This window comes from Lycium ferocissimum, unplaced genomic scaffold (assembly GCF_029784015.1).
Source record: "Lycium ferocissimum isolate CSIRO_LF1 unplaced genomic scaffold, AGI_CSIRO_Lferr_CH_V1 ctg7112, whole genome shotgun sequence".
Lineage (NCBI taxonomy): Eukaryota > Viridiplantae > Streptophyta > Magnoliopsida > Solanales > Solanaceae > Lycium > Lycium ferocissimum.
In genome coordinates, this window is record NW_026726641.1 from 35,964 (window position 1) to 50,694 (window position 14,731).

The window sequence follows — 14,731 nt, forward strand, 5'->3', positions numbered from 1 at the left end:
GATCGGGTAGAACGAGACAGGCTAGACTGGTTAAGAGATAAAAAGTGCAATACACACCGGAAACTAGGATAGGCTTGAACAGCGTTTGGAGGTATTTGTGGGCTAGTTGATCGCGATTATATATATGAAGGTGTAGCGTATCCCATATATAGATGTATCAGTGGACATGTGAGACCCTGCAACCGGAGTTATGGTAGGAAAGGCATTAATCGAGTAAGGGTACCGGAGTTCAAGTGACAGTAAGAATAAATGGTGCAAGTATTGCAAAGTAAGTTGTACTATTTTACTATGGGTCATGATTGGAAATTTTAGTATAATGATATCTGAAAAAGAAAGAGGGTGAGTAGGTGGAGAATAAAGAAATTAGAGTGTCGGAAAGAGGAAAAGTAAGAAGCTTTAGTAAGTGGAGCTTCCGAAGGGAATTATCGACAGAGTGCGAAGCTATTTGGGTACTCAAAGTAGGCATGTGAGAAGGGGTAAAGTGTGGAAAACAAGAGAGGAGTGTATGAGGTTCGAGAGACGAATTCAATAAATGGGGTTAAAGGACTAGTGATCAGGATAGGGACAGGTAGGGTAAGAGGAAGGATGCTTGGGTTTGTAATAATGTTGAAATAAGAGAGCTATAAAGGAATAAGTGTGTAGCTGTGGAGATTGTAAGAATTTTGTGCTAGAGATAAAAGTAACAGACGCTTGCAAGGTATGGACGCATAGCTATAACTCAAATACGTAGTAAGGGCGAATCACGAGCAGCTGAGCCAAGTAAATGAAGGAACGAGCAGTGGATGGGAGAGCATAGAGAGCGTGGACAAAATGACAACATGGACAGAAAACAAAGGAAGAATTTAGCATAAGAAGCTCTCGAGATGTTAATCATAAAGTGGAAGGAAGGTGAGGAATAAGATGAGAGGACTGCTGGCATATAATAAACCCCTTAAAAGGGGGGGAGACCGTATTAGGTATTATATTAGGCCAACAAGGGATCAAAATATTTTCAAATACCAGAAAAGGAAACCCAGGGCGTGGATCGAGGACTCATGTAAGGACAGGGGAATTCGATGATAAAGAAAATAGGGTAATGGGTAAGGAACGGGCTCGAAGAAAAGGACGGCTATAGAAAGGACCCCCCCCCCCAAGGTATTATGAGACCCCATAAGGTCGGTTGAACATTCGAGGACGAATGTTCTAAAGGGGGAGAATGTTATAGCCCGTATTTTGTACGTTCGGATAACTCGGAATAATTGCGAGAAGTTAAGGGTTCGACCATTTTCCAAGATTATTTTTGTGCGAGAGGTCGTTGGCGAATATTAATTATGAATATTATTAGTATGAAAATATTGAGAAAGGTTAAGGGTAAGAAGGAAATTTGCAAAGTGACATCATGGAAATAATGTGGAAGTCAAGGGGCAAGATGGTAATTTCACAATGTCTAAGGAAATTCTTGAAAACTCTCATGTTGGCCATGTGGCATAAGTATATGCCCACATTATTTTGGGGACTAAAGTGTATAAGAGAAGACATTGGTCTTCTTTGACCATGATGGAAAAATCAAGAAAAATAAAGAAAATTCTAGAGAAGGAAAAGAAAAATGAAAAGAAAAGAGAGGGCATGTGCCCCTCACATGTTAGTAGCTTATATATATATATATGAGAGAGAGATGACTAATTATTCATCATTCAAAGTGAAGGAACAAGAAAAAAAAAATAAGAGAGGGAGAAAGAAGGGGTTCGGCCAAGAGGGGGAAATTTGCCCCCATGAAATCTTGTTCCAAAAATTCTTGTCTTCATGTATTTATACTAATTCAAGGGTCCTCTACAACGTGGTATAATTATTTCGGAAGATGGGACGTTCGTTTCGACGATTCCACACCTTGGACAAGTGAAGAAGTTAAGGAGGAAAGGTGAGATTTAATCCCATTTTATATATTATGAAGAGTTTGTTTACATTGTAGTAGGTAGAAATGGATAGAATTCATGAAAATAGGGAAGTTTGCATGGTGGTTGTGTGTATATGCATGTGGCCGTGTATGCATGAATTGTGTGGGCAAAATTAATTAAGTTTTATGTAGTATTCTAGTTGTGGTTATTATGGACTCTATATTGGAAATGAAAGTTTGATGATTTTGGTTGAAGTTGTGAATGTGGGAGGTGGCCGAATATAGTAGTGTAGGTGGAAGTGATTAATTAATTTTATTTAGAACGTCTTGGTTGTTGTGTTGCGAATTCCATAATGTAAAATGGATGAAGAACATGAGATTATGCATGTTGTGATGTGGCCGAATGAGGTGAGGTTTGACAAGCCATGGTAATTTAATTCTATTTGATATTTTAGTTGTTGTTATCATGGATTCTATGATGGAAAATGCAAGTTTGATAGTTTGGAACGAAGTTGTAATCGTTATCGGGATGTTGAAGAAGTAAGGTGACATTAGCTTAAATTCTTACATTGCATGAATGATGTTGATTATGAATGGTTGTTGATATGATTTATGAATTTAGAACAAGAAAATGTGTGATTACATCTTTGTTGAAGATTTCGGGTACTATGGAATCATTGTGAATATTGTAAGCATTATTGGGAATAATTGTTGGCATTGCTTGTAATAATGTTGGCCGAGTCTCATTCTCGGGTTTGTTGTTGAAATTGGCCAAGTTGAACTTGGTGGTATGGTGTATTTACAGGGGAAGTGCTGCCGAAATTTCGGTAGCCAAAGTGATAATTTGGAAAAAGGGACTCTTAAGCATCCATGACTAATGTTTGGTAATTGTGACCAAATGTAGATTTCGGAGAGTTTGGGATTTGATCTTGGATTGGCATAAGAAGTGAAAAAGGTATGTGAAGCTCACCCTATCTTTCTTTTGGCATGTCATAGGCATGATAAGTTTTGATACGAGCCCTAGGGACGACTTTACTTTCCGAAATCCGTGCCTCAATTTTCCCCTTTTTCATTCAATAGAATTGAATTAGGCACCTTATGCTTTGTTAAGAAACTAGTTTAAACACCTATAACTTCATAAACGAAACCGGATTGCCTTGAAACATTTGTAGATAATTTTAGAGTAGTTAAGGATTATGACTTCCGTACGCCACCTCGGGTTGACTCGAGATATGTGCACGCTTCCCGAGGCCTTCCTTGCACAGTCCTAGTCCGATTTGACCTTCGACTTCGTCCCAGGTATGTTCCGTTTCAAACATTCGTTGAGTCTTAAAGTATGTTTTATATTTGCATACGGTTTCTCATTTCTGCTCGTTCATGGAGTCTATTTCCATCACCGAGTCCGGGCCGGTTTATATCGTGCGCACGGTTCCCGAGCTTCTCGCTTGAGGGCCGGGCACCGTATATAAATTCGAAGTATGATGTGTTTACGAAGTATGATGTGTTTGGTTCTCGAACCATATTTGCATATATGTGTACTTTGATATTACGATGTGTGTCGGAGACGGAGCAAATCTTCGAAGTATGATGTGTGTGCGCCCAGCATTCGTAGAGTGGCGACCACGTTCCCGGGTCCCGCAAGGGGCGGACACCGTTCTTGCATGCATGTTTTTCTTTGATACTATACATCGTGCTTATTTTACGTATACACTTTTCTGGACTTTACTTTCTGTTCATAATTTTATTTACAGTATTCTATGCTTTACATACTCAGTACATAGTTCGTACTGACCCCCTGTTCTTCGGGGGCTGCGTTACATGCCCGCAGGTACAGACGACCGGTTGGCGACGCGACAGATAGGATATCCACTCAGCCATTTGGAGTGCTCCTTTGTCCGGAGACATATTTTGGTACATATTCTACCGTTATGCATATGTTCATCTGTTCAGGGGTACGGCGGGGCCCTGTCCCGTCATATGACTCCGTTGGTTCGGTTAGAGGTACGTGGACATAAGTGTGGGTTGTGTCGAGTTCGTTCGGTTATGTTTGTACGATATGTGTTTGGGCGGTCCCACCCGCTATGAATGACGCTTTGCCGGTTTACGTCGGCGCCTATGATTATGTATGACATACGTTCCCCTATATACGTATAATTTATCCGTAAATACTTTTTTTGGGTAATACGCGTGAGTACGGGTGCCCAAATCGGGCACCAGTCGCGGTCCATGGAATTGGGTCGTGACAATTCCTCTAGGGATGGTTATCAGTCGGGTAGAGGTGGTTCGTAGGCCTTCAGGAGAGGAGCTCAGGTCGGCTAGAGTGGCCATGGCGATGCTCATTGTTGTGCCTTTCCTGGTAGGCCAGAGGCCGAGGCGTCTGCTGCTGTTATCTCAGGTATCATTTTTGTTCTTCATCAGGCAGCGTCAGTTTTATTTGATCCATAGTCTAGTTTCTTTTATGTGCCTGCTTATCATTTTGTTTGTTGGGAGGTGTCTTGTGACCGTCTTGATATGCCTATTCACGTGTCTACTCCGGTTAGAGATTCATTAGTAGTTGATCGAGTCTATCGGTCTTTACTTTTATGGGTTATGACACATGGATCGGCTTGGTGATATTGGATATGGTAGATTTTTACAATATTTTGGGTATAAGTTGGTTATCCCCTAACCATCCGATCTTGGAGTGTCACGCCATATAAGTTGGTTATCCCCTTACGATGCGATCTTGAACTGTCATGCCAAGATAATTACTCTAGCCATGCCAGGTATTCCTAGACTTGAGTGGAGGGGCGCTCCAAGTCCCACCTGAAAAAGATTACTTCATATCCCCGCGGGAAGAAGTTAGTTGATAAGGGGTGCTTAGCCTACTTTGCTCATATTCGTGATACTAGTGTTGATTGTCCGTTACTTGAGTCTGTGTCTGTGGTGTACGAGTTCATAGAGGTCTTCTCTTCTGATTTACCTGGTATGCCACCCGATAGCGACATTGATTTCTGAATAAATCTAGAGCTGGCCACTCACCCTATTTCTATTTACGCCATATAGGATGGCACTTGCCAAGCTGAGAGAGTTAAAGGAACAATTGTCGGATCTTTTGAGTAAGGGTTTCATCAGTTCGAGTGTCTCCACTTGGGGCGCTCCCATGCTATGTATGAAGAAGAAAGATGAGACATTGCGGATGTATATTGTTACAACTAGTTGAACAAGGTCACCATTTGAAATAAGTATCCTATTCCCTACATTGATAACTTGTTCGACTAGCTTCAAGGTGCTTCTGTGTTTTTGAAGATTGATTTGAGTCGAGGCTATCACCTAAAGATTGGCCGAGGATATTCGAAGATTTCTTTAGGACTCGTTATGGTCATTACGAGTTCCTTGTTATGTCTTTGGGCTTATGAATGCCCTGGTAGCATTCATGGATTTGATGAATGGCATTTTCAAGCCATACTTGGATTTCTTCGTCATAGTCTTCATTGGTGACATTTTGGTGTATTCGAAGAGTAAGGAAGAGCACGAGCGTCATTTTAGGATTGTCCTTGGGTTATTGAAGGAGAAAGAGCTTTATGCCAAGTTTTCTAAGTGTGCGTTCTGGCTTGATGCAGTGGCATTCTTGGGCCACGTGGTGTCAAAGGATGGGATTATGGTTGATCCGAACAAGATCGAGGCTGTTAGGAATTGGGCGAGGCCCAGTTCAGTGACTAAGATTCGTAGCTCATGGGTTTTACAAGTTACTGCCGTCAGTTTGTGAAAGGGTTTGCTTCTATTTCTTCGCACTTGATCCGATTGACTGAAAAAGAGGTTCCTTTCTAGTGGTCCGATTCTTGTGAAGAGAGCTTCTAAAAGCTCAAGACCTTGTTGACTACAGCCCTGATTTTGGCATTACCCGTGGAGGGTAAGGATTTCTCAGTATATCGTGATGCGTCTCGTGTTAGTTTGGGTGCCGTTTTGATGCAAGAGGGCAAGGTAATTGTCTATGCTTCCACGCACTTGAAGATTCATCAGAAGAACTACTCTAATCAGGATTTGGAGTTGTCAGCGGTAGTCTTCGCTTTGAATATTTGGAGGCACTATTTGTATGGGGTCCATTGTGAGGTATTCACCGATCAATGTAGTCTAGCATATGTATTCAGTCAGAGGGATCTTAATCCTAGACAACGTAAATGGATGGACCTACTTAAGGATTATGATATCACCATTCTATACAATCCGGACAAAACTAATGTGGTAGCTGACGCATTGAGCCGAAAGGCAGTGAGTGTAGGTAGTTTAGCTTGGTTGATTGCTTCAGAGCGTCCTTTAGCCATGGAGGTTCAAACTCTGGATAACAGTTTTTTCGACTCGAATTTCGAATTCAGTCAGGGTTTTAGCATGTGTCGAGGTGAGGTCATTTCTCTTGGAACAAATCAGGGCACAGTAGTTTGATGATGCCCTGTTATGTAAGATTCATGATAAGATATTAAGTGGTGAGGCCAAGGAGGCCGTGCTTGATGATGAGGGAGTCTTGAGGATTAAGGGACGCATGTGCGTTCCTCGTGTGGGTGGTCTGATTACCTTGATTTTAGAGGAGGCTCATAGCTCCAGGTATTCTATTCATCCAGGTGGGACTAAGATGTATCATGATTTGAGACATGATGGGTCAGGGTGAAGAGAGATATTGTAGATTTTGTTGCTCACTGTTTTAATTGCTAGAAAATCAAGTATGAGCACTAGAGACCTGGTGGGGTTGCTTCAGAGGATGTCCATTCCAGAGTTGAAGTGGTAAAGGATCAGCATGGATTTTATTGTGGGTCTTCTGTAGACCTTGGGCAAGTTCGATTCGCCTTTGGGTTATTGTTGATCGATTAACTAAGTCTGCTCATTTCATCCTAATTCAGGTTACTTATAATGTAGAGAAGTCGGATAGGATTTACATCCGAGAGATAGTACGATTGCACAGGCTTCCTATTCCAATTATTTCTGATCGAGGTACTCAATTTACCTCCCATTTCTGGAAGACCTAGCCGGATGCATTGGGTACTCAGTTAGCTCTTAGCACCGCATTTCATCCACAGACGGATGGCCAGTCTGAGAGGACTATTTAGGTGCTTGAGGATATGTTGAGAGCATCTGTTATTGATTTTGGTGTTCATTGGGACTAGTTCTTACCCTTGCCGGAGTTCGCGTACAACAATAGCTACCATTCAAGCATTTATATGGCGCCGTTCGAGGCTTTATACGGTAGGATGTGTCGTTCTCCTATTGGATGGTTTGATGCTTTTGAGGTCCGGCCTTGGGGTACAGATTTGCTGAAGGAGTCCTTCGACAAGGTGAAGCTTTATTCAGGAAAACGTCATGGCAACTCAGAGTAGCTAAAAGATGTATGCCGATCGGAATGTTCGTGATTTCGAATTTATAGATGGTGAGCAGATTCATCAGAAGGTTTCACCCATGAGGGGTGTGAAGCGATTTGGGAAGAGGGGAAAGTTGAGCCCGAGATACACTGGTCCATTAGAGATTCTCTGTCATCTTGGTGTTGTTGCTTATGAGTTAGCCTTGCCAACCGGCCGGTTAGGTATTCATCCGGTATTCTATGTTTCTATGCTGAAGAGATACCATTCAGATGGGACTTATATCATTCGTTGGGATCTTTTATTGCTTGATGAGAATCAGTCAGATGAGGAGGAGCCTATAGCTATCTTAGAAAGGCAGGTGAAAAAGTCGAAATCCAAGGAGATAGCTTCTGTTAAGGTGCAATAGAAGCACCGTCCTGTTGAGGTGGCAACGTGGGAGAACGAATATGATATGCATTCCAGATATCCTCAGTTGTTTGCTGACTCAAGAACTTTTCCCTGTTCTTTTGCTTGTAGCTCGAGGACAAACGATTGTTTAATTGGTATCTGATGTAATGACTTGTTTCGTAAACAGACCTTTTTCAGGAATTCATAGATTTCGATAGGGTTGGATGGTCAATTAGGACTTGTTGGGATGTTCAGTTCGGTTCCTGAGGCACTCAGGAGCGTTTTGGGTAATTAGTTGGATAATAGGTCTTTGACCATTGGGTGTTGACTAGGTAAAATGGGCTTACATTGGTAATTTCGAGACCACGAGTCAGTCTGTAGCGCATTTTTTGTATGGTTACATGTCTGGGAGGCCTCAGGTTATTGTCGGGTTTTGGGAATGAGTTAGAGAAAAGCCAGTATTTTTTTGTGTCACGGCGGCACCTTATACGCTGTAGCGGACCCGCCTAGGTGAGGCCTGGTCTGCTATGGCTAGATGTGTGGAATCGTAGTGAGACGCTGCAGCTGCCAGGGTTTCGCTGTAGCATACTCGCTGTGGTGATAGTTGAGGCGCGGTGGCGGTCCCGTAGTAGTCGACACTCCACTGCTGCGGAGGATGACGTGGACCAGAACCCTATTTAATGCTAAGTAAAACCCTTCATTTCCTATTCCCACATTTATTGTTCCTGAGTGTCTTTGAGGCGAATTGAAGAGGTTCGAAGCAGATTTCTCTTAAGGGTAAGTTCTTTAACCTTGATTTCATTCATTTACCTTTTCTTAAGCATGAGTCCATGATAGAAAATCTATAGAAACTTAAGGAAGAAGATGGGTTTTGGCACTTACTTCATTATTTGATATTTAGTCTTTCAATATGAGATTTGTTGATAGATTTGGCTAATCTAAGCATGGAGTTTGATGAATTAGTGACCAATAGGCTGGAAACCAATAGGATGGAATCTTCGATTATAGTTGATGAATTGAAAGATTGGAAGTTAGGGTTTATACCCACATTAGGGGTTTTGACTTGAATGATGAATTTAGCCTATTCTTGAGTTAATTTAGCAATTGAGGAGTAGAATTTAACTTCTAGAATGCTGGGTTACCAATTCCACCTTTGAAATATCCGTTTTACCCTTGTGGGCCAATTTTTTCTTAGTTGTTTTTTATTAGAACGATAGTATAGCAATATGAGGATCGTTGCTTCTCATTTCTAACTTAGAATTCGATAATGGATAGACTTTGAGTACTTGGACGCTCTCCGAAAAGGCAAGGCAAAGGTTTATTATTCGTGGCTCTAGTTCGGTAGCCAGGTAGCTTACAACTTACCTTCTAATTAGACTTCGGTTAGCAAAGCATATGTAGAGTTAGTGATTGTCAGAGAAAGCATGTTATAACTTCGGCTATGAAGTTGGGATAGATTTCTTAGGTTTGGTAATGTTGACTGCCTTGTTGTAACGACCCGTTTGGTCGTTATTGCCTTTTTGGCCCTTTTGACCCTTTCCCGAGCTTGGTTAGCTCACTTTTGACCCAAGGGAACCATTGAAATGCTTCTCGAGGTGTCTGGACTTGATTCGGGAGAGTTTTTCTGAAATATGGGCTTTTAGCGAAAAAGAGTTGACTCAAAGTTGACTTTTAGGTAAATGGACCTTTTTCAAAAATTCATTGATTTCGAGAGGTCCGGATGCTCATTTAGAACTTGTGTGTATATCTGTTTCGGTTTTCAATACACTCGGATGCATTTTGGGACTTGGGTTAGGAAGTTGAAAATGAGATATCGGGGGTTGACTCGATCAAGGAGACCTTCGTTTGGAATTTTGAGGCCACGAGTGCGTTCCTAGCGCGTTTTTATGTATATCTACATATTTGGTTTGTGTCCGGAAGGTTTCGGGGTGGTTCCGGGTGTCGATTTCAAATTTGGAAGACATTAGAATTTTCGGGGGTCTGGTGAGCTCCATGGCGGTAGGGCTGACCGCCAATGCGGTGGCTCCATGGCAGTAGGGTTGACCGTCAATGTTGTGGGGCCATGGCGGTAGGGCTGACCACCAATGCGGTGGCGTCATGGCGGCCTGTTGACGGGCAGTGACTGGGGTATTTAATGATATAAAACCCCAAGTCTTTTCATTCATTTATTATTCCGAAGTAGTTCATCTTGGGAGTTTTTCTAGAGGTTTCTTATGGAAAATTCTTAGAGGTAAACTCATTTATCATCTATACCTAATCTTGATTCTTTATCTCACCTAGTTATCATTATTCAATGCTGGAATCTTCCTAAAGTTATAAGAAACAAGTGGGTTTAATGGATATTTCATCTAGGGTTCTAAATTGAGATTTTTTTTTTGTGATTATGCTAGATTATGATGTATCTAAGGTTGTTAATTATAAATCTTCCATTATTTGTGTTGAATCCTTGAATCAAAGAGTTAGGGTTTATACCCGAAATTGGGGGTTTTCCTTGAATCTCGAACTTGGGTGAATCTTTGAGTTAATTTAGCAATTAGTGGTTGGGTTTTGATCACCTAGTACTTAATTTGATATTTTACACCCGAATTTCCCGTTTTGACCTTTTGGGCCCCATTTTCCCAAATTCTATGGTTTGATTTGACCTAAATTGAATGATAGCAATGTTAGTATCGTTTTACATGATTTTTACTCTAGATTTCGGATATGCCTAGACTTCTTTGATATTGAGGCTCAGCGGAAGGGCAAGGCTAAAGAGTGATTGTCAGTGTTTGCTGTTCGGCCAGCCAGGTGGGTTATGCCTTACCCTTGGTGAGACTTTGTATAGCGTAGCATATATTTAGATTATATTGTCAGAGAAAGCGTGTAAACCTTCGGGTATGAAGTTGGGTTGGATATTTTCTTAGGTTGGGCCCTGTTGGGTAATTGGGGCTAGCCGCCCCGTTGTGTTTTGACTTGATTGTTCTATTGTGTTGGCTTGATGCCACGTGTTGTTAGTAGATACTGGAATCTGTTGTTCCATCTTGATTGTTTTATTGTAGTATCTTATGGGGTGATGCTGATACGAGGATAGAGTTCTATACGGCTTGTGTAGTTTTACCTGATATTGCTGGCGTACCCATATTGGTACTTGTGACACTGATATTGTTGGCATACCCATGTTGGTACTTGTGATACTGATATTGTTGGCGTACCCATGTTGGTACTTGTGACACTGATATATTATTGGCGTACCCATGTTAGTACTTGTGACATTGATATGTTGTTGGCGTGCCCATGTTGGTACTTGTGATATTGATCATATTATTGATTATGACACATGCATTGCACGCACTCTCATCCATTCATGATACACTGTTGATACCTTGATGATACTTGATGAAACACTGTGATAAACTGGGCTCGATTTTTACTTGAGTGCGTGAGAGTTCGATATCCTATATTAGTATCGGAATCGTGGTTTGAGTGGTAGAGGTTGCCAGGGTTTGTACTGGAGCCGTGAGGTACCTGGACTCCGCGGGTCCCCTAAGGTGGTGCCGGTAAGAACCCTCCGTGGGCAAAGATTCGGGATGAGTGACACTTGGACTTCACGAGTAACCTTGGGTTTTGCTACCGAGACGTCGATATTTCCATCCGGAGTACATGTGTACACAACATTTGCATGGGATTGCATTGCATTCATACATTATTGCATTGCATTGCATCATGGCTTATATTGAGATGATTCGGTGTTTTACTTGTGATGTTGGTTTCAGATTTGACATATTGTGACTTGGCATATTTGGGATTAGATGCTCTACTTAGGCGATGACGTGTACTTGGCTTCGATTATGTTTTACTTGTTGATTTATCTGACTATCCTGCTTTATTGTCTGATTTATGTTAGCTATGCTTAGTCGGCTGATTATACCTACCAGTACTGTTGTTTTGTACTGACCTGCACTTGTTGCATTCCTTTACGAATGCAGAGTATCAGGTTGGGTCTGCTTCCATCTCTCGTGGCTGATAGTCGTCATCAGCATGGCATCGAGTTTCCAGGGTGAGCACGAGACGTTCGCTGCCTTGAAGACTCTTCCTATATATGTCTTACTACTTCTATTCTAAGAGATAGACAGATTTATGCATAATTAGTCCAGACTTGTATATTTTCATTAGATGCTATTGTATGACTTAGATCAGACCCTGGGGTGTTTTCTCATTTTCGCACTATTTCTATTATATATTATTGTGAGACTTACGTAATTATTTTTTTCCGCATGCTTGATTTATTATTCATGTCTTTCGTTATCATTAGGTTGAGGGTTCGCTTATCGAGGTGAAAAAGGTGAGTGCCCACACGACTTAGTCAAAATGTGTCGTGAAAAGTTTGTATTAGAGCCCTAGGTTACCCGATTTATAATGCAAGAGCGTGTCTAGTAGAGTCTTGTGGATCAGTACGGTAAGCTCCGTACTTATTTGCGAGAGGCTATAAGACATTTAGGAAACTTCGAATTCTTTCATTCTCTCGTGCGACTTTATTCAAATTGGTATCTGAATTTTCTTATTTTAACCACCCGCGGAGGGTGGATACTCGTCCTTAAATTCTTATGCGAATGGTTGATCTATGACGTGTTGTGGTTTGGGTGCGAGATATATTATTTTGATTCGGAAGTGATCAAGTCTAGCCTTTAGGTATGGCCTGAGGATTCCATTGTTTGGAGTCACGATTAGACCCGTTTATTGTGAGAGTTCGTGAGAAATGGAAAGGTAGTTCAGAGGGTTACAGGGTCTCCATGTTTTAGTATTGGGTTGCTCGGAAGTGATAGAGTGCATTTATGGTTTAATATTAGTGGGTTGCTCAATGATATGATCGGTTTGACTTTAGCTTTGTCAAGGCTTTATGATGATGCGCGTGACATTGGTGAACCAATGTCGGGTCGACGATTCAGCAATGGTAGAGTATTAGACTTGGTAGGTGAGAACAAGTGTAAGTTTAGTGATGACCAACGAATGTGGACAAAAGTATTGTGATCGCGGGTAATAAAGAAAAGAAGTTGACAATAAGGACATGAAGGAAGCTTTTGTGCAAGTGTGTAGCAAAGTGAGACTTCTTATAATATCTTTGATATGAGTACTTTTCGAAATATTGGGAAGGGCAAAATTGGTATCTGGCATGATTGTCGGTATAAGGTTGCAACTGGTGCCTCTCATGACTTTAGATATTGAGATTAGCTTCCATGTTTCAGATGTCTCTCATGACTTCTATGTACTTGTTATTCTTGTGCCTTACATACTCGGTACATCATTCGCATCGACTCCCCTGTGCAGTTGGGGTCGCGCGTTCATGTCCGGAGCGGAGTAGACCGGAACGACGGTCCGCCCCGCAGACCTCCATTCAGCTAGGCCGCCGCACGCCCACTCACTTCGGTTCGGAGTTGCGCTTCATTTTGGTATGCCTTTTTGAGATGCACAAGTATATATGGGTATGACGGGGCCCTGTCCCGTCCTTTCTATAGCTTTCTATTCTATTAGAGGTCTGTAGGCAATTGTATGTAGTTGGTACATGATGTAGCCTTGTTGGCTCTCATTCTTTTTGTGTACAGTATATATATAGCAGCCTAGTCGGCATGCACTATTATTTCGGTATTTTGTATATATATATATATATATACAGTTGGATATGTGTCAGATTTGGGCCGCCCTGTTGTTATGTGATAGTCGAAAACGGTGTACGGGGCGTCCGATCATTAGAGGTGTCGGCACCGGCGACTCAGCTCGGGTCGCGCGGTGAAGCAGTGGAACGCATAGCCCGTCGCAGGGTTGTCTATAGACCCGTTATACCTCGCATTTTGTACGAATATTTTAAGTTAGTGCGTTTACAAGTTAAAGACAAGGTTATTTTTCCGACTTTGTTTTAAGACATAAGTTGCTTATGAATTTTGACGTTAGAGATATCGAGGAATTTGGGGTTAAAAGTGAAATTATGGAAAGTAATATTTCATGAAATATGGGGCCAAAAGTGAAGATTTGAAGACTTAAAAATTCATGAAATTAAGTAGCCATGTGGCCGGCCATGTGGAGTGTGGGCCATGGCCACATGGATGTTTAATATATAGCAATATAAGATGACAACTTAGTCATCTTCATCATTTGTTGCCCATAGAAATTTCAAGAAACTTGGAGAGGCAACTAGAGAGACAATCGGCCATGGAGATAAAAAAATGAAGGCCAAAAATTTCCATCAAAAAAATATTTTCTCCTAGCTTTTCTAATCATTGGAAGGTCCTTATTAACGTGGGATAGGTGTTGGGGCAAGCAAACTCTCTTTTCATGCCAAGTACAATCTTAGCCGAGGAAGGAAGTTGGTGGATAAGGTAAGATTCTATCCTTTCCTACATGTTTATGGATGGTTGTGTGTGTTGTGCTATGTTTAAATGAATGAAAATTATGAAAATATGGATGTTGGGATGAAACCGTGCATGTGTAGGTGTTGGCCGTGTTTGTACGTGGTGTGTAGGAATGATGAATTAATGGTATTTAGCATGGTTGTATGTTGTTGTAGTGTGTGAAAATGGATAAAAATCATGAAAATTGTGTGTGGAGGTGTTAGCCGAAAATGGATGGTTTTGTAAGTTAAAGAATGAACAAATTTTATTTAGTATTTTAGTTGTCGTCATTATGGATTCTATGATGTAAAATGAAGTTTTAATGATTCAAGTTAAGGTTATAATTGTGTGGGCTGAATTGGGAGATGATGTGATCTTGATATGGTTTCTTGAATTTACGAAAATGAAATTGTAAACGTATGTATTGTGGACATAATTTATGAATGTGGAAGAAGGAAATGTGTTAGTGTTGTTCTCGGGTTTGGGTGTGATTTCGGGTGAGTTGGAGTTTTGTTCGGGTTGTTTGAAATATTCTTCGAATCGTTTAAAGCATTCTCGAATATTGTTTGAATGGGTTCGGATTAGTAATTGAATGTATGAATGGTTATGTTGATTTGAATGCAAGCAGTCGAATTGAATATAATGAAATGTTGGAGTATGCGAGAAAGGGTTACTAATGTTAGAATTCGTCGAGATTGATTATTGATATTTATTATGTTTGTTGGGATTGTTTAATGATTTGGCAGGGGTTTCGGGAGTCCCAAAAGGGGAAAAGGGAA

The 14,731-nt window shown here is 41.2% G+C and overlaps 1 protein-coding gene across 1 annotated transcript; it reads left to right on the forward strand.

The window, feature by feature from the left end:
- The first annotated feature begins 7,228 nt into the window (after positions 1-7,228).
- LOC132045579 (uncharacterized) lies at positions 7,229-7,609 on the forward strand. The gene has a single exon (XM_059436166.1). The coding sequence runs from the start codon at positions 7,229-7,231 to the stop codon at positions 7,607-7,609; it is 381 nt and encodes a 126-aa protein (XP_059292149.1).
- Positions 7,610-14,731: the final 7,122 nt, after the last annotated feature.

Coding starts and splice junctions, on each gene's coding strand:
- LOC132045579 (XM_059436166.1), top strand. CDS start 7,229: ATGTATGCCGATCGGAATGTTCGTGATTTCGAATTTATAGATGGTGAG.